The sequence below is a fragment of the Mustela erminea genome, chromosome 4 (assembly GCF_009829155.1).
Source record: "Mustela erminea isolate mMusErm1 chromosome 4, mMusErm1.Pri, whole genome shotgun sequence".
NCBI lineage: Eukaryota > Metazoa > Chordata > Mammalia > Carnivora > Mustelidae > Mustela > Mustela erminea.
This window is the reverse complement of record NC_045617.1, coordinates 46,296,884-46,317,568: the sequence shown is the minus strand read 5'-3', so window position 1 is coordinate 46,317,568 and position 20,685 is coordinate 46,296,884. Positions and strand designations below refer to the sequence as shown.

At 39.1% G+C, this 20,685-nt stretch overlaps 1 protein-coding gene across 1 annotated transcript in view; it reads right to left on the bottom strand.

The window, feature by feature from the left end:
• Positions 1 to 1,929: 1,929 nt before the first annotated feature.
• Positions 1,930 to 20,685, bottom strand: part of ME1 (malic enzyme 1) — a 184,344-nt gene continuing 165,588 nt past the window's right edge. Inside the window, exons 10-14 of the mRNA XM_032339159.1 lie at positions 20,552 to 20,657; positions 19,113 to 19,255; positions 16,024 to 16,197; positions 7,823 to 7,921; positions 1,930 to 3,531 (exon numbers count right to left, since the gene is read on the bottom strand). Coding sequence (XP_032195050.1) covers positions 3,361 to 3,531; positions 7,823 to 7,921; positions 16,024 to 16,197; positions 19,113 to 19,255; positions 20,552 to 20,657 — 693 coding nt within the window. The 3' untranslated portion in view covers positions 1,930 to 3,360. The remainder of the gene's footprint in view (positions 3,532 to 7,822; positions 7,922 to 16,023; positions 16,198 to 19,112; positions 19,256 to 20,551; positions 20,658 to 20,685) is intronic.

Below are 20,685 nucleotides of genomic sequence, written 5' to 3'. Positions count from 1 at the left end.
ACTTCTCCTTTCTCAGTACGTTTTCAGTAGCCCATACATTTTCCCTCAGGTTTTGCCAATATAAATTTAAAAAGTCAAGAATTCTTTTGGTGGGATTCCCTTTCTAACTATATCCACCACAGGTCCACTATGGAATGTGATATTTAGTGTGTGGAGGTAATGAAGAATAATGTGGTAAGAGTGGGAGGTAAACTGAGGGAGCTGAATACAGGATTTCCAAGCAAGACAGTTAACAACCTCTTTAGACAGGAAGAGCACCCACTTTGATTAGCAAGGGAGGACAGGTCCATTCTTCCAGTTTGCTTAGGGGGTAAGGGGTTTCCTGGGATACAGGACTTTCAGTATTCAAACATGGGTTATTGTTTACACTAGCTTAGGGTATCACATGTCTTCCAAATCCCTCTACCCATAAATCCCCATTCCACACCAAGGTCTTACTGTTTCTGATCAATATTCTTAAATACAAGATCTGGTGAAAGCTGTGAATGCAATTCCTGGTGGAATCTGGCAACCAGGAGGCAACCAGGAGGATCAAGAATTATCTTGTTATCAGTTATTTCAGTCTTACAGCTAGCAAGATAGAAAATATTCTTTTCATAAAAACATGGGCAATTTCTAGTTTTTATACTATGCCTTGAACTGAGGCTGTAAGCCTTTGAGTCTATATTGTCTCTTTCTTAATGAACCCGTCTCTGTAGAAGCAACCACCCCTTCCCACAGTCCTGGATTTCTTCCCCCTTTACACTGTTTGATGGCAGCAGCCATTTGCCAGCCCAAACCTTCCCATCCTCAGATAATGCATTCCGTCCATTTTTTGCTTCATGTTTGTGTTTTTGAGGCCCCAAAGATATTTTGCTACATTACTTTGTATTAACTTTATATTTTTACTATTTATATTTAGCTCTTTAACCTATCTGAGGTGTCCCTTTTTATATGATGTAAGGTAGGGTTCTAGTTTTAATTTTCTCCATGTGGGAGGCCAGTCTTCCCAATTCTTTTACAAAACAACCTATATTCCTTTTATCTGTTGATTTTTGTGCTACCTTTGTAATTCACATAATCAAGGGGTCTGTGAGCTTCCATGACTTTGATGTATACGAAAATATCTGGATTTTGGAGGATAGTATAAGGTAATGTAAAATCTTTCATTAATATTTTAATATCAATTATGTATTGAAATGATATCCTGGAGATGTCAGTGTACATAAAATGATAAACATGGATTCCACCTGCTGCTTCTTTTTATGAGGCCACTAGAAATTACACAAGTAGCTTACTTCCTTTTTCTGTTGGGCAAGGCTACTCTACACTGCACTCTAGTGAAGACAGAGTAGACTATGAAGCAGGATTAAACATGGATTTAGAGCCCACCTCCTTCACTGTGGACTTGGTAGGTTCCTTCAAAAATCTGCTTTGTATGGAACTTGTAGGGACTACAGGAAACAGAATACAGTAAATACAGCAAATACAGAAGACTTGAAACCTGGTAAGTAATCATCCAATGCTTATTTCATTACCTTTCTCTGAGGATAAGAAAGTAGTTCATTTATCACAGTATAAAGCAAGTATGAAACACATGCATTAAATGAAGATCATGCTGAAATTTTTGAATAGTTTTAAAATGTATGCCCTGTCACATGACTGCAGAGATTCAGCATTATCATTAAAAAAAAAATTTTTTTAAGATTTTATTTATTTATTTGACAGACAGAGATTACAAGTAGGCAGAGAGGCAGGCAGAGAGAAAGGAGGAAGCAGGCTCCCCGCTGAGCAGAGAGCCCGATGTGGGGCTCGATCCCAGGACTCTGAGATCATGACCTGAGCCGAAGGCAGAGGCTTTAACCCACTGAGCCACCCAGGCACCCACAGCATTATCATTTTAAAATATAACAAGATTTTAAGGGAAAAAGACAATCATAATTCTATTCATTCACTTTTTCTATGCTTTAATCAATCTTCTGCATAGCTAATACATTTAAGTTAGAGCTACAAGACAACATGAAACAGACAAGAAATCAGCATTCTGGATCTTTTCAAAGTAACTATATTGAGGAAACTCTTCACTAAATGTTACTTTCAGAAATACTCCCGCCCCTTCTATTCACATCTAAAACAATATGCGTAACCATCAACCTTCAAAAAATCATTTTATACTATAGTTTTTCCTTGAATATCATCTTACACTTTTTAAAAGCTTTACTTCACAAAGTACTTCACAAAATCCTTCAAATAGTTCTACAAATAAATAGCAAATGTTATTGCACCTGAGCTTAAGGATTTAAAATTGTTTTTGTTGGTTTAATATTAATTTCTGGCCTATAACTACTGATTGTAATTAGAATATCTCAATACCTGATGCCAAGATAATTTCTGGTGTTGGGGAACTGGTTACAAAATTTCCTCCAAACTCAGAGTGAGCTCCTCATTATCTGAGCTAATCAAGGAAACACGAGGGCAGGTCACTCATGTGAGAATCCAGCTTGTCTGGGAACCACGCTCTCACTCCTGACTCTGGAATTCTCTGCCCTAAGAGGTCGGCTCCACAGGCAGCCCTTTCTCAAGGAGATTATCTGCTCCCTCAACTCAGCTCTTTCCACAGCTATGCTGAACTGAGAATACCAACCTCAGGACGGGGATCACTATCTGCAAGTGCCTGGCAGCAATAGCGCAGGGGACAGGATTCAGTCAGCGGAAGAAGAAAGGTGCTTTCAGAAGGGATATCTGACCGAGGACCGAGGTGATAAGAATATGTAACAATGGAGCAAGAATATTAAAATCTAAGGCTGCACAAGGCATTGTAAACAACAGTGATCTTTCTTAAAAATGTTGGAGTTCAGTTGAGCTAAAAGAACTATTATAATCTAGGATTGGAATAAAAATACCTGAGAAGTTATTTTTCTCTAGGCAACAAAGTAAGTGCTGTTTGTTTTTAGCAAAAGTTCACCTATGCCTAAATTCATTTGTCTTTATATATTAAAAAAAAAAAAAGGTAGATTTTTAACGAAACAGTCAACAAAAGAACTATGGATTTTAATGTTGAGTATATCAATTTATTACTATTTTGGTCTTTCCATTAGTTCCCGATATAAAAATGGTGTGTTTCTCAGTAGTAGGTACAATAGCTTTTAAAGAGAACTTGGGCAAAATAATTAAGAGAGAAACCATAAATAACAAGAAAGTAAATGAAGCAAGATTATCTAGTGTGATATTTACCCTAAAGTATATTAATATCCTTCCATGAACTTTTATTGTTAAAGTAAAATTCTTAGTCTAATGAGTTATTACAAAAGATCCCAATCTTTAAAAATTATGAAAGACTTTAAGATCTCATTAACAGAATTAGAAATGTCAGTTATTATGCTACTGGTCAAGTTTGGTCTGTATTTTCTGGGCCTCTTTAGGCCAAGAATAACAATCAGGTAGAATCTGGTCATAATCAGTATTATACATCTGAGAGCGGACAAAGTCTTCCTTGTTTGGGGGTTCAGGATAAACTGTGGCTGTCTTTTCTTGGTAAGCATCTTTCACAATCTAGGAATAAAAAAAGAGTATTAATTACTTTAATGAACAGAGTTGATGGTGAGCACATGTCAGTTTTTATCTGTTTCAAAAAATTAATTCATGTCTATTCAAAAAAATTAAGTTAGATTATAATAAAAGCACACATACACAAAGAAGGTCTAAAATGAAAATGCAATTTTAAGTCATACAGCAGGAGGAAAATATGACATAAACAATGGAAAGCAAGCATAGAAGAGATGTTATCAAATGTGATCATAACAGATCTTCACAGATAACCCAGTGGTGAAAGACTCGACAAGACCTGAATGATAATTAACTTGAACTAAAGGTATTTATTCCTGCTTAGTTTGAACTCAATGTGCAGTTTCAACAATCCCTATGCTGAACACAGCCGCCTGCAAAATGTCCTTATTCATCCCTGCTCACCTAAGCAGCTGGACTCTGCGGTCAGTTTCAGTGCTCCTCGCCAGGATCACAGTATCTTTCCCTGTCCTGCTGTCACACTCGCTATTCTAGTCCCGGGTCTGGACAACCCTTAGTGCTGGCTTTCTTCCTTCATGGCTGCACCATACCATGCCATACTTTTCCTAACCCTATCTGGGTCCACGGGGTCACACATTATGCCTTTATTCCTTTCTTTAACAAACAAAAACCCTTTCTCTCCTAGTTCCCACAAGGCAATTTCAAACCTTCCTCTGTCAAATCTACATTTGACTGTTACCACTGGAATGAGAACATTCCAGCTAATCAGAGAAAACAATCTCTATTTCCCCTTGGAACAACTCAAACTATGTCCTCTGTATCTTGAAACCTTCGCTCTTCCTTTCTTTGAAAAGAATGGATTCTCCTTGTCAAAATTAATCATTCTATACATGTCTTTAATTCACCCCAGTTGTTAAAAAAAGAAAAAAAAAAAGCAATCCCTGGGAGCTATTTGAATAATAGAGTTATTTGGATAAGTCTGATTTTGAAGATTATTGGAATGATTAAGTATCTCTTCTCAATGCAAAATTATGCATTTGTGAAAAATTATGGTTACAAAGACTTTGCCACATTATAGAGAAATGTTTGTGAAAAACATGAAATAGATGTATACACCATGATTAGGATGATATTAGCAAAGAAAGTCATGCAAAAGAAAAAAGATTTGAGGTGAATACAAACAATAAAACAGCTTACGTTAGAAAAATAGAGAATTGGGTAGTTTCTTCTCTTTTCCCCAAAGTATCTATAGTGTGTTGTTATTACTTTTTAACAGCCTTTTTGAGGTATAATTCACTGACTACAAAATCCAAACATTTTAAGTGTACAATTAAATTATTTTTAAATGGGCAGAGTTGTGCAACTGTTACCACACCCAGCTTCCGAACATCTCCATTACCCGGGGGGCCTCTGGTGCTTTTTGCAATGGCTGCATTGAGTTTATGATGTAACCCATTGCTGCATTCCTGACACAGACTGTGTTCCCTCCTCTTTCTGTTCCCAGGACATACTGTATCAATGATCTCCTCTCTCAGTGAGGTCTTCACTCTCTCCTTGTCAATGCCAGACTCTGCAAGAGCAGCTTGGATTCTCCTGTTTTCCTCATTCTCCCCAGACTTGACTTCTGTGCTACTGAAATCGCTTTTGTAAAAGGTTCTGGTAACTTCGTACGCACTAAAAGTTCACCCGGGTTTCTCACTACCACAGCTGGGTCTATCGTAATTTCCACTACCATCGTGACACTGTGTCTTATCTAATTTCCGACACACTCCTTTCTGAGTCTGTTAAAATCCTGAATTCTCATCACTGGCTTCTTGCCTCTGTCTTCTGGACAGAGTGACAAACCACATTCTATTCTTGATTCTTGCCTGTCTGTACTTGCTGTCTTGGTCGCCCCAACTACTCCTGGCCCTTCCCCCATAACCATATGGAAATACTGCCCACACCTTTATTATCTAGTGTCTCTTTAAGCTTCAGTCATTTCCATCAACTTGCTGGAACTGTAGGGATTGTATACGAATGTGCTCTGAAACCTCAAGCCTGTGGTCCCCTGAGCCCATCTTCCTCCTTCGACTTGATTCTTTGTCCTGACTTCCCAGTTTCTGTCTCTGCACTCTGCAGAGACATTATTTTCCCATTATTCTAGGTTTAATATCTGAATCTTTCTAAACTCCCCCTGAGGCTCAGAAAAGGGTGCTTTTGTACTTTCTCCTCCAATCAAAAGCTAACACCTTCTCATTTAAATCTTCAAATTGAACTTAAAAATGATAATGTGTTGTCCAGAACATTAACAATCCAAACTCCTTAAAAACTAGGAGATATAAATAGTAGAAAATAGGATACTCTTTTGTGGAATCATAATCAAGCAGATCATCTATAGGTTTTGGAAGCATGATGTGTTTTTGAAGCATGCTCCCTCCCTCAGTCAACGAGACAAATAATGGTATGGGAGTCCTAAATATGGTATTGCTTTGATAAATTTGTTAATGGTTTTGATTTTCAACCAAAAGCAATTTTGCTCCTGAGGCGACACCTGGCAATGTCTGGAGACATTTTTGGTTGTCACAACGGGGCAGAGGCTGCTGACATCTAATGGGTAGAGGCCAGATGTGCTAAACATTCCATAACATCCAGGAAAACCCCCACAACAGAGTCATCCAGCCAATATGTGCATAGTGCTGAGGTTGAGAAACCCTAGTTTAATCATAAAACATAAAATATAAACATTACGGGCTGACCTCTGCCACCCAAAATTCATCTGTACTAATCCCCAGTACCCCAGAGTGTGATTCTCTTTGGAGACAGGGCCTTTGAAGAGGTAATTAAATTAAACTGAAGCTGGTTGGTGGGCCCGGACCCAAACTGAGTAGTGATCTTACAGGAAGGGTATGTCTCTCGTACCAAGAGAACCAGGGATGGTTATAACAAAGAAAAGGCTGCATGAGGACAGTGAGGAGGCAGTCATCTACAAGCCACGGAGAGAGCCCTTTGAGAAAATCCAGCCTCCAACCCCCCATCCTAGATTTCTAGCCTTCAAACTCTTGTTTGAGCCATCGGGTCTATGGCTTTTGTTATGGCAACCCTAGTAGGCTAACACATTTATGCTGAAAAAAAAAAGTCAATTTCTCACTCATCTCAATTAAAGAAAATTTCTCTGAGTTTAGGTTCTTCTTGGCTAATTGTTCCAACAGCTCATCTGTCAGCCCAACAGCTTTGTTTGCCCTCATTGTTCTGCGTCCCCTGCCCGACCCTGCCCTGCCCAGTATTATCAGTTGTGATCTTGAAGATGCTGAACATCAAGGCTACATGGACAAGACAGGGGACTCGGGGTCTAAATATTATTCTACCACATCTGCAGTATTTACACTATCGCAAATGTAATAGGGAAAACACTATGCAGAAAAAAAAAGATCAAGTGGGGAAACCTAACTGAAATGAAACCCTACTAACTTATTAAGATTATGGAAGAGAAAAGGAATGATAGGGCAACTAATGATTCAGCCCAATTTGTCAATTCCTAGGGATGAATAGTAGTTACTAAACTCTGCTGAAGCACGGTGTCTCATTTCTCTGACAAAATAAGCTGATACAAATGTAAATCTCAAGGTGTAAGGGCCCATTCAGCCAGAGCGGCCCCACCCCCAGTTGAACAGCCAATATGTTGTTTATGCGGTAAAACATAAATGGACCCTGCCTGCCACCCCCCAGGGAACTTACTTAAAAGCAAGTCTGGGAAACCAGTCCCAAGTAACAAAGCCCAAATACAAGGGCGGGTCAGGTCAGGTGGAGATAACAGCCTACATGCAATGTTGAGTAGGGCCAGGTGGAGACATCCAAACAGTAGGGGGGCGCATACTGTCTCCCTAGTTACTCCATAAGGAGTATGGGCCCCACCCTTTGGGAGCCTTTTGGGCGCCAATTCCGACCAAGGTGATAGGCAAGTTCAAATATCTACTAGGCTAAATTGTAATTCAATTGGTCACTTATGTGTGACCTAGCATGACTGTGCAGCTTTCTCTGTGTGTTACAATTTCATTGGCCACCTGTGCGTGACCAGGCCCAACCACATGGCCTTTGCTCTATAAAAGTTAGTCTGTGAGGCAGGGAGGGGTCGCCCTCTCTGTAAGGGGTTGACGATCGGCTTGATTCGTGATGCTTGCCACGAAATAAAGCTTTGCTTGACCTTCGCTTTGTATCAGTCTCACTCCTTTGACCACGGTCCCATTATTTGGGGACCCAACAAAGGAAGTACCTAAAAATGCATATTTAGCAATAGAAGGAAGGAAAAATAATGACACCTGAACAAGAGTGGTTTTACCTTTGCTGCGATTTTCAGAGAAACATCTCTAATGGTGTTCAAAGGAGGATAAAGCCGGCCTTCTTCCAAGTGTTTATCCGATACTTCCTGGGCTATAACCTTTCGAAAAAAGAAAGACAAAACATGTTTTACTTAAGTGTAAGTAAATGAATGGTCACATGTGGTGAGGTATAGATGTGGGTCACATTAATGTGATCATCTAATTTCGTCTCTCCCTTTGTCAGGGGTAGAGCTGACTCCAGAGAGACTTGGGGATTGGTGGGATCACATTATTAGTAAAGACGGGAATGGACTCTGCATTGTCTCTTACTCCAGTTCCTTTTCTACTGTGCCATGAAGTGCTGGAAGCTTTTCCTTCTCATATAGTAGAGGAACGATGGGGAGAGGGACAAGGAAGGCAGAGCAGGATGACAGAAGGGAGGGAAAAGGACCCTAACAGTACAGGTGTAAGGGGACCAAGGCTGATCATGCTGCTCCTCCTGGCTCACATATTCCTTTTAAGTTAACTAGTTAATTAATTTACTTTTAAATTCAATTAATTAACATATAATGTATTCTTGGTTTCAGAGGTAGACTTCAGTGATTCATCAGTCTTAAATAACATACCCAGTGCTCATGACATCACGTGTCCTCCTTAATGTCCATCATCCAGTGACCCCATCCCCCCACCTCCCTCCCCTCCAGCAGCCCTGTTTGTTGCCTATGATTAAGAGTCTCTTATGGTTTGTCTCGCTCTCCGATTTTGTCTTGTTCTATTTCTTCCTCTCTTCCTATACTCTGGCACAAGAGGTAGAGCAGGAGGCTGAGAAAGCCATGTTGGAGTCACACTCAAGGAGGATTTCGATTTACCCAGATTCTGAATTATCCAAATCACCCAACTGGCCTCAGCATTTCGTATCCCCAGACCCTTCCCTTTTTCTAAATCAAATGGCATATACTTAAACATTTGCTAAGAGAGTAGATCTTGCAGTAAGTGTTCTTATCTCCCTCTCTCAAGCTCTCTCTCTCTCTCTCTCACACACACACACCACACAAAATAATAATAAAGAGAATAGGGAAGAGCTTTCGGTGGTGATGGATATATTATTTATGGCATACATTTTGGTGATCATTTCACAGGTATAGATAATTTATCTCCAAACTTATCAAGTTGTATAATTAAATATGTATTGCTTTTTGTAAGTCAATTATACCTCAATAAAATATATTTTTTAATGAGACGATTGACATTAGATGCCTCCTGATGTGATGCACTGAGAAGGATGCCATTATTAGGCATTTAGTACTCCTAACAAAACTGCATACCTTGAATTCAATCATGAGGAAACAATCAGATAAACCCAAAATGAGGAACATTGTAAAAAACAACTGGCCTGTATGTTCCAAAATGTCAGCACCGTAAAGGAAAGACTAAAAAATTCTTGCAGATTAAAGGATTAGTTTAGAGGCTATAAAGGCCTTTTTTTGTAGATAATTGGCAAAATTTGATTCTGGACTGTGCATTAGATAATAATATTACATCAGTGTTAAAGTTCCTAAATTGAAAGATGGTGCAGAGATCACATTAAAAAATATGTCCTCAAATATCTAGGGATAAAGGGACATAATATTGTAAGTTGCTCTTAAATGGTTCAACAATAAATTTCTAAATGCTAAGTTCTTTGCTAAAGCTTCTGGGGCACAGAGGTAGACTCAGCAACCTTGAAGTTCCCTCCAGCTCTAAATCTTTGATTAGGTATTTCAGTGGGCAAGTCTAAACCAGTGGGTCTATTATTTAATAGACCTGAGAATGCAGAGAGGAAGGTGAAAATCTTACTCATTTGAACCATTTTGAATAATCACACACTTATTTTTCTGTATCTCTTAATATGTTTTAATCATGAAATTATTTCTGCAGTTGTTTATTCCATCAGCGAGTATGAAAGACATGAGTGAGCATAACACCAAGAGAGGTTAAAAAAGCAGTTCCTGCCTTTGAGAGACTTACAGTTTAGTGAAGGAGAAAGAAAATGTTGAGAAAGGAAAGCCTGGGCTAAAGGTGAAATGTGAGTGTTACGAAATCCAGAGGAACACTGGAGGGAGCTTGCGTATGGGACTGAAGGAGAACTAGAAGTTAGACCAACAGGGAAGGGGTGGGCCCTCCAGAAAGAAGATTCAGACCGAAGGCAGAGAGAGATATATGAGCTGGACTCAGTCAGCCCCGTGTGTCCGGATCAGGAGAGAGAGGGGTCCATAAAGACAGTAAGGATTGGAGCACAGCCAATGCCAAATTAAGGAGTTCTGGTGAAATCCTATGAGTGACTGAGGACTTCTGAGCAAGGATATTTAGGCAGGGGTGTGGGGTGAAGGAAAGCGAGATGAAGTTACTAGTATAACTATTGTTTAATATAACATCACATATTATGCAAAATATTAAAAAGTATAATTAGATTGACACAAGTTGATCATAAAGAATTTTATAATAAAGACACTGTTTAACTCATTTATTTCTTGTCTTTGAAACAGGATGTTGAGTAGAACTTTTCCTTTGCCCCAAATTTGGTGATCAGGGCCCCCAAATCTAGCGCAAAGAGGATGAAGTATTTGACATTATAATGAAGCCACCAAATCAGTGGGGACTGTCACCTCCCTCAGAACCTAAGAGGGGGTGGAATCATGCCACCCCCACAAACACAGCCAGCCCTTCCCAGACGCTGATATGGGGAGGATCAGGGACAGTTGCTTGAATCACGATTTGGCCTCGTGGGTAAAGCAGCGGCTTTTCTCCCCTTCTTGGCTGCATGCTGCCTCCTCTTGAAGGCTTGTGGTGCCTTCAAGGAGGCGGCACTGGCATTCTGTTCCCTACTCAGCCGGAGCAGTTACAGACATGTGGATATAAGTAGAGGCAAAGAGAACGGGGAGGGGGTTTGCTGGGGAACAGCTTGTACCCCTGGAAGGCATGTGCTTCCACGGCTGAGTGACCACTGCAGAGGACAACCCAACAGGTTGGGAAAGCCAAGGGAGGGGAGGGAGGCTGAGCTGGAGCCCAATCTCTCAGGTCATGCCCCAGAGTGTCCTTTAAACTCCTGTATACATGCCCTACAAGAAAGCGAGATGCTGGCCCCTGCCTCAAATGGCCTGATGGCCTAACAAAATGCAGAGTTAATAAAAGACATGTTGACTCTCTTCCACACCCCTCTTTCCTGTTTACGTTTGAGGGAATAGGCCTTGATAAGAAGGGAGAGAAGGTTTTTCAGAGTCTGGCCACACTCTTTCCCCCCAAGCCTCTCATGGTGCTGGGGTGGGGGGCCAGTAAAAGCGAAGGGGGCCCTCTGCCAGATGCTGCTGCAGGCTTCTTGTACTGGAGAGAGAGGACCCGATATCTGAACTGGATACAAATTCTGAACCGGACAGATGTTTAATCATTGTTCCTTGTTCACTGAGGTATCCCCGGCACCCAGAATAACGCCTAGCACATAGTGGTACTTAATTAATACTCGTTAAAAGTATGAGTGGATCGAAACAGAACTGAATGTTACTGAGATGCCATTAAGAGAAAGAAGAGAGAGACTTGATAAAGAATTATTCCAAACAATGAGTGGGACAAAAAACCATTTTATGTTGATTCCCTATAGAATATAGGCTGCTTACAAAATCTTGTTACTTCTTGTTTTTCTATAAAGGATTTTTAGCAGATTTAAATCAGTTGGCATTTCTTCGATGTTAAAGCAAAAACTTGCATGGGGATCCAGTATTGTTATTTAACCCGCAAGGGAAAAAAAAATGAGTAGCGCAATCTTGAAAGGAGAGATTAGCACAGTGGTTGAAAGCTCAGGCTCTGATGGGAAGTAGGTCCATATTCAAATTCTAGCAATTTGAATTGAATTCAGGCAAGTTAATTAACCTTTCTATGCCTAGTTTCTTCTTTGGTGATATAAAACTAGTAACAATTCCTAATTCAGGGGGTTAAATGAAATCAGCACCAGTAAAGAATTTACCACATTGTCTGGGAAAGTAAATGTTCAATCAAATTAGCTATTTCACTTAAAAAACAAACAAACAAAAAAAAACAGATGGCGACCAGCATGGCAGAATGGAAGTAAAATAGCTTTTAGGGTCAGATCTAGCTCTACAACATACTGCTAGCTTATTAGCTTTTTGATTTGGAGGCAAGTTATATAACCAACCAACTGCAAATTATTTCTAGGAGGTAATATGTATAATGCTCCTCTCACCATTGGCATATGCTGGTATCCAACAATATTGTTTCTTCTCAAAAATGTTACACAGTATCATTTTAAAGAGATTGAGGACAGTTAGAAGATGGCTGAGTCAAGAAAAATCAGTGTAAGTCTTTGCTTTCCATGGCTGCCTGTCATACAGAGAGGGAGCCAAGAAACTGTGGAACAAAGTCAAGCAGCAACAGGTGACCATGGAAGCCTACTGTTAGGAACCAAACCAATAAAATGGAAGGGACTGACTTGGGGAAAAGGAGAGAGTTTACAAGAGTCTTAGTGTCACTCTCACCTATTAGCTCATTCACTCAAAAATTATTTGGGGCTCTTGATATGCCATTAGTGTGTCTCTAACTACACTGGGTGCACTTTCAAATGATTTCTCTTCATTTCATTTTGGCAATGTTACAGCAGTTGGATTTTCAATATCCAGTGACTGAAATGAATCCATTTCCTCCAGATGCTATTGTCTATGGGGGTCAATCTCTAGTGTCCTCTGGACAGACACCAGGAAGGGAATGGGATGAGGCAAGTGCTGAGCAGATGGCTCAGGAGGAGTAATGTGAGGGTAGGTGACCGAGGCTTGCATCTCAGGTGTGGACAGGAGGTGCAAAGTCTGTTCCTAGGCTGCTATACAGACAAGGCAGGGCCAGGAGGGCTAACCCAGGGGAGAACTAAGTGCTCTTATCAGAGGTCCAGAAGGCTGCCAGAGTACCAGGAAAGCCAGAAATCTCTTTGTGTAATAAAAATGCTCAGAAAATCTTCAGGATTGATACTGATCCATGCACTTTCTAGTTCCATAAGAGACCCAACTAATATTCCAGCAATAATCCTAAGTTAATAAATTTTGGATTGCCAAACAAAAAGATTCACCTAGATCTCCTACATGTAAACTTTGTTAACTACAAAATATAATCTAGACAAGGACTTCCCTCTTTGGGCCCTCTAGCAGCGAGCATCTGGGGTGTTGCATTTATTCTTCTTGCTAAGATATATAACTAGTTCTATTTAGCTCCATTCAGTAAGTATTTACTAAGTTTCTAGTACGTGCTTTAGCATTGTGCTAGGTGCCAATGTTGTTTTGAAAGACGTATATGAAAGACTGTCTTTAAAGAAGATAATTTACAATGTAATTGTAAGGCAACACTTAACTGTTTAAAACATAAAGCTCTCAAGAGCATAATACAAGTAGAAATTAAACTCAATATCAAAGTGTTTGATAAAGACAGCCATGGCTAAGGAAAAAGATCAAGATGAGCCACAGTGGTCACAGAAGGATTCAGGTATGAGATGGGACCTAAGCAGGGAAGGATAGGCTTAGATAGGTGAAAAACAGTTCTCAGAGTTTTCCAGGCAGGATAATAGAGCAGCTATACAGGTGTATGTATGCATGCTGTGTTTGAAGCTTTGGGATGAGTGAGAATGGAAGAATGTCAGGCTTTTCTAAGCTTTAGTGTCTCCTTAGAAAAGGGTGTTACTAATAGCAATGCAAATATTGAGGGTGAGAGAGGGTGAGAAGGTTTTATGCATCTTGTGTTTAAGGAGCAGGTCATTTCTGTGAAAATATCCATCAGGTAACTGGAGACATGGGAAAAGATAAAACCAGAGATACATAGATTTGGCCACTTTTATTTTTATTTATTTATTTATTTTATTATTTTTTTTTTTTTAAGATTTTTTTTTGTTTATTTGAAAGACAGAGATCACAAGTAAGCAGAGAGGCAGGCAGAGAGAGGAAGGAAAGCAGGCTCCCTGCTGAGCAGAGAGCCCGATGCGGGACTCGATCCCAGGACCCTGAGATCATGACCTGAGCTGAAGGCAGCCGCTTAACCCACTGAGCCACCCAGGCGCCCCTTATTTTTATTTTATTTTATTTTATTTTTTTAAAGATTTTATTTATTTATTTGACAGAGAGAAATCACAAGTAGTTGGAGAGGCAGGCAGAGAGAGAGAAAGGGAAGCAGGCTCTCCGCTGAGCAGAGAGCCCGATGTGGGACTCGATCCCAGGACTCTGAGATCACGACCTGAGCCGAAGGCAGCAGCTTAACCCACTGAGCCACCCAGGCGCCCCCTTATTTTTATTTTTTTAAAGATTTTATTTACTTACTTGACAGAGAGAGATCACAAGCAGGCAGAGAGGCAGGCAGAGAGAGGGGAAGGGAAGCAGGCTCCCTGCTGAGCAGAGAGCCCGAGATACGGGACTCGATCCCAGGACCCTGAGATCGTGACCTGAGCCTAAGGCAGCGGCTTAACCACTGAGCCACCCAGGCACCAGACTTGGCCACTTTTAGAATTAAGATAATGGAAACAAAAGAATGGTTGAGATCCCCGAAAGCATAACAAAAAGGAAAGAAAAAAGGACAAAAAAAAAAAAAAAAAGGGTGCTAGAGAAAAGCTCTTAGTTAAAAGGACAGGAAAGAAGACCAACAATGAGGTGGTATGAAAATCAGGAATGTTGTGTTGAAGCCTGAGAGAAAATCAGGGGAACAGCTAAAATGATTTCACCAGAGACATCACTAACTATGATAAGAACAAGACTATAGACATTACATTTTTTTTTTCTTCAACGTTTTTATGTAGTGATTCTTACTTTGCCTGGATAGAAAATAAAAGAATTTTTTTTTTTCATGAGCCTTGTCACTAGATGGTGCTGGAGTTATTTAGGAAAGCAAACATGGGCTACAATGAGTAAAAGATCTTTTCCCCCTTTGATGTGACAGTTACATAGAACAAGGATTACATTTTCTTTAATGTATAAACAGCTTTCAAAATCTTTCTGAGTAATGAGACATCTACTTATGTTTAACAAGATTTTTTGAGTTAAATAAACTCTGAGACATCAGCTGTCATGGTTTTAGCACAGTGAAGAAAAAGAAAGGAGCAGAACATTATAGCCTTCAGACACCTGTTCTCACAGAATGAGGACAATTGCTAAGCACTGGGATTATAATCCTTGGATCACATCAATAGCGTAAGACTCCATCTATATTCCTAGAGCTCCCCTTCAAACAGAAAGAACAACATGTTTGCAAGATGAAAATACTTGAATTTTAACCAATTTTTATTTAATTCAGTTTAGGTATAATGTTGTACAGTGGTTTAATTTTAGAGGAAATTCAAATTTCTCATTCATGAATTGCATCCTGTTCAAATATGGTATCAACCAGATGAACATTCTGATTATCAAAAGCTCATGATTTTACAAATATTTGCCCCATCATTGTACCATCGCCCTGAAGCTTGGGGGTAAGGGGAAGTGATGGGAACCTGAAGGTTATTTATTGTACCTCTTGTGCCTTAAGTAATAAAGTCTTTGGTCTCTGACTCAAGGCTTTTGTGCCAACATCTATGAAACTGTGGCAGGAGAACTTGTTAGCTGGCAGCTAGGGTAAATTTTAGATCCTTCAGTTCCTAGAGTAGCTTAACATTCCCTGTTGGGGCTGCTATGTGATATTCTGAGAATCTTTCCTGAAGGTCCTGAAGGTCCACATCTGTTCTTTTATGACTTAATAAATACTAATTCCCTGTTTTAATTTTCTTGCTGCTTAAAATATTAGTTCCTATTTTCTGCCCTGAACCTCAGTGATAAATACTTTTTCACTGTGCCAAATAAGACTTTCATTTTCAACCTTCAAAATGTTGTTATTTAGGAAGTTTTGGAGAAACGCAGAAATACTTATCATTCCATTATGACGTGGAAACGGTATTTTTAATTGTGTCACTACTGTCAAAGAATTCGACTGGAAGTGTGAAGACAAAAAAGGGTTCCTTGTAACAGATCAGAACAGTTTTCTACCTTCTATTTAGTGACTCAGTATGAACCATCTACCCACCCCTTATTGTTCACTAGGAGAGATTTTCTTCCCCTTTTGACTTTGCACCTTATAGGGGTGAGCTAAGATGTTATATAAAGAAATCATTAAACTGCCTACACTGAGATCGTCTGGTGTTATACAGCCTGGGTGAATGTGGTGTATTTTACAATACCTCAGCCGTTGTGAGAAAAATCTTATCCGTGATATGTCTCAGTCCACAAGCCACGACACCAAGAGCCACTCCAGGAAACACATAGGAATTGTTTCCTTGGCCAGGATACAGGGTCCGTCCATTTGGAAGAGTGACTGGATCAAAAGGACTGCCACTGGCAAAGATCGCACGCCCCTACAACACAGACACACGACTAACTTTAAAAAGAAGTGTGATATTTTAAAACGAATGTATCATAACAGAACTACTCCATAGTTAAAGTACTAAGTGCTTAAAAGAAGACTAATTTTCATTGACTCTCTAATAAGTCCGGGCAAGTTTTTCTGATGTTTGCAGTAAGTTCTGGAGTGGGTGATTATTTCTGTTCTCTGTCTCACTCTCCTCAGAGAAGTGTGCGAAGCACAGGATACCCTGAGATCGCCACTCTCTTCTCTGCAGGGGTCCAACTTGCAAGCCTAGCAACCATTCTATAGGGGCTTCAGATTATAGACTTCTGAGGATAAAAAAAATTGATAGGTTAACATTAGAGCATTGGAAAGAATGACATTTTTAGGTTAGAGTTTAAGGATCTACACATTTCAACATAATCACTTGGACAAATTTTATGTTTTCCTATGTTGTAAAAAATTATATAGAAAATCATGTAGGAAACAAATTCATTGGCACAAATGGAATAAGCAAATAAAATATCAATGATCGCCAAAAATTATCATATTTTCTCTAATCAGCATATTTTGTCACACTGTTTTGGAGAAACCTCATGTATCGCACGCTCCAGATGGCAGTGACTTAGGGTCTACCAGGTGCTGCAATTCCATACTGCTAATCACAAAGGAAGAGGGGCATCTGGGTGGCCCCATCAGTTAAACATCCAGCTCCTGCTTTCAGCTCAGGTCATGATCTCAAGGTTGCGAGATCGAGCCCCATGATTGTCCTGCACTGGGTATGGAGTCTGCTTGGGATTCTCTCTGTCCCTCTCCCCCTCCCCCTACTCATGTATTTTCTCTCTCCCTCTCTCTCCCTCTCTCAAAAGGAAGGAAGATACTAATCTGCAAAGATGAGGGTAGAAATATAGCTGAGAACAGTCAGGCTTCTAAAGAAGGTATAGGAAACCCTTGACAAATAAAGTATCATAATCTAAGAAATCCATTTGAGAAGTCCATAGCACCAAATCCCCAAGACATCATCTAAATGATCACAGACTGGGCTGTAACTTTCATCCCTATTTAGAGTCTAAATCCATTAAAATGTTAATAGTATTAACTTAATATTCATTTTTAACAAAGATCATAATATACCTTTTGTATACAGGTAAAGTTGTATGATTCAATCTTCATTAAGGTATAAAAAGATGAAAACATATAAGAAAGAAAACAAATTCTCATCTAGACGTTTGTAGAACACTTACATTTTAGAGAACATTAGGTTCTGTTTTCAGACAAGTCTGATACATTTTGCTCTGTTTAGCGATAAAATATTTTATTAAAAGAAACTCTAATATAACTTATTACTTGATATATAGATTATATATCTTCAAAAAACTGTATCTGAGAAAAAGACCTATAACATTATCTCTCTCCCTGCCTTCAGTGCCTGCCTGCTCTTTTAGAATCATCATTGTAGGGAGGAACGACATTCAGTAAATGACAGCTAAGCACTCTTATGTATGTGGATTGTTAATATGGGGAAGAAAATCTCTCGAAATATGTTGGATTATAGTTTTTCAGGATTCAATAATCTTTCTTTATTTTATATTTTTAACCTGTCCTGTGGTTAACCTCACCTCACCTGTGCCTGAATCTCTACTCATCTTTGCTTGTGCCCTTTGGCTGAACCAGTATTTAAATTTTTAGCCTCAAAATGACTTTCAATTTTATTTCCTTGTTTTTTAATAACATAGAACATTAAGAGGATAAGAAAGAGTTTAGACCCTTTATATTAGATGCATTCAGATTTAAAACTACAATTATATAAATTTGGTTAATTGTGTTGTGTCTATTACTGGTGAGTCTCTAAATTCTTCACACCTACTGAGATACACGGCAAAATCACTACATAAACACTTATTATATGCCTACTATGTGCAATGCACCATGCTAAAATTTTATTGCCCAGAGGAATTTGTTTTCCCTTGTAAAGACTTAAGGACTACCGAGGTGATGCCCTGCAAATTCCCCAGTCTAGAGATGGGTTGAAAATTAAAATTACTGAGGAGACTGAATGCCATCCCAAATAAGAAAGATAAGCAACAGAGTAGCTCCTTGCCAACAATTTCAATAATTCTAGTACTGAGCATTTAAGGTTATAATATTAAAGAAGCAGGGCCATCAAGTACTAATTTGTGCAGTGACTTAACTTTGCGTCATGTTTACCTTCTCCAGTTCATTTTGGATTTATTTCCAAAATAAATGTGCTAGATATATATGACTCAACCACTATTTTGTGGTAATGACATTTTCAAGTCTTTAAAGGGAAGAAAGCTCTTGTCAACCTATCAGTCAGGTATATATTAATACAAACATAGTATAAAATAAGCTATTTTTTAAGAGCAGTGAAGTACTGAAGCTCTGAGAACTCCTATTGCAACCTGACTAGATGTCAAAATAGCCGCCCAAACGTACCATCCATGGTGTCCAATTCAAACCCAGGATTTAGCAAAGCAAAAATAAGACTGTGGTTCTATACTGTATGCTTCAATGTTCAGAAATAGCTCACTGAGAGTTATTTTCATAAGCATCTAGAATCAAACTTTTTCCTTTTTAGCTTTCATACTTCAATCTTAGATACTTCCAAATCACTTGAGGAAAACTGTCAATAAACACTGCAAAGTTTATTTTGTTTTACCAAAGAGGAGGATTTGTACAACCACATTCTAGAAAAGGAAATAGCTCTTATCCATTCTGACTTGTTCACTTTTCTTTCAATCTTGGCTGTTTCATTTTTAAAGATTAAGTGGTAAGAACCTTAGATACCCTTGGCTCCCCTACAAGGAATAAGAATTAGGTTATTAAAATATCAGTCTGCACGAGCACTGGCGGAGCTGGGGGATGGGGAGGGGAGGGTAGAAATCAGTTATACTTTTGCTTTACCTTGGTTAGTTTATAGCACTGCTCTGCAGTACATTCTGCTTTGCTAGTTGGATTACTCAAAGCAAAAATAATGGGCCGTTCATTGAAGGCAGCCATATCTTTGAGAATCTGTTCTGAGAATGCACCACCAATTGCAGCAACTCCTAATGTAGAAACGAGAAACCAGTGAATAGACTACCATTGGTTAATTAATCTAAGAAGTCCCTGCTCTCAAAACAATGAGACATGTCAGGTCACTTTCTAATAGATCCTAAACAAAATACAGAATATTTACATTAAAGTGACAAAAAAGAGGTAAGTTTGTTCATGCCAATGATCTTTAGGGTTACAAATCTGTAAGTATCTATACGAAAAACCAGATATAAGATTCAGTTCACAATACATTGAGTTAGTGATCCATTCACTAGGTATGAAATTAAAATGGGCCTAGTATATGTTATCTCTCTATGAACAATTCTATGAGTATATTCTAGTCTCTGAGGCTATAAAGTAATTATGCTTTATAAACCAGTGCTAACATTTAAGATAATCATCCAATTCAATTGTAAAATTTAAGTATCACTCAGTGAAAGAATCCTAACAGAAGAATAAAGCAATTAGCATAATGGAAATGGAAAAAAAAAATTCCAAATATAGTATTTTATAAAAAATAGCAATAAAGGCTTATTACAGTTTCTGTTATAGAGTATTCGCTTTTATTATGATCAACATCATTATTCTCGATACTGTGACCTGTTTTACAAGAGCTTCTAGGAATGAAGTATGATACAAATATACACAAAATAAGGCATAAAGTTTTATAACTATGGCTGAGTTTTTTAGCCACATTAAATTTGACTGTATTTAAGATCTTATGTGCACATGCACTATGTAAGCTCCTGTGTTAAGTGTTATGAGGAATATAAATATGGTCCCTGTCTTCAAGGAGAGTCCAGTTGGATAATGCTTTGGGGGCGGGGGGGCAGGGCTTTCCTGTGTATTGTAGGATATTGAGCAGCAACCCCCGGTCTCTATCTGCTAGATGTCAGTAGCCCTGACCACCTTACCTTCAACCCCTCCGAAGTTGTGACAACCAAAAACATCTCCAGACAATGCCAAATGTTTCTTTGGCATCACTCCCACTTGAGAACTACTGTCTATCTGGAGTAATCAAGCCTGGTGAAGAGTTGATTATGCCAAAGATCAAGAGGTTGACCGAGTTAGCAGAGGGGGCCCCCACTGGGGCTGGAATTGGTAAGAGTGAGAAGACGGTACATATTAAATTTACAAATCTAGGTGTCCCTGGAGTACTAATGATTCAGTGAATGTGTAATTGTGTTGGTGAATTCCAAATGACAAAATCTCAAAAAAGTTAAATTATACCTTAAAAATCAGTAGGAAAATGAATCAGGCCAAAATGGGGTCAGGGTGGGCTTTACTGCAAAGAGGGAGAAGTTTACCTATGAGGGCAGTTGGTTTTATTTCTTGAACAATGGCTTCCAGGTTCTTCATTTCTTCATGTTCATGGGCAAATTCCTCCTTCTCTTGTGTTAGGGCAGCTCTTCCCTAAGTAAAGCAAATAAAAAGAAATGTT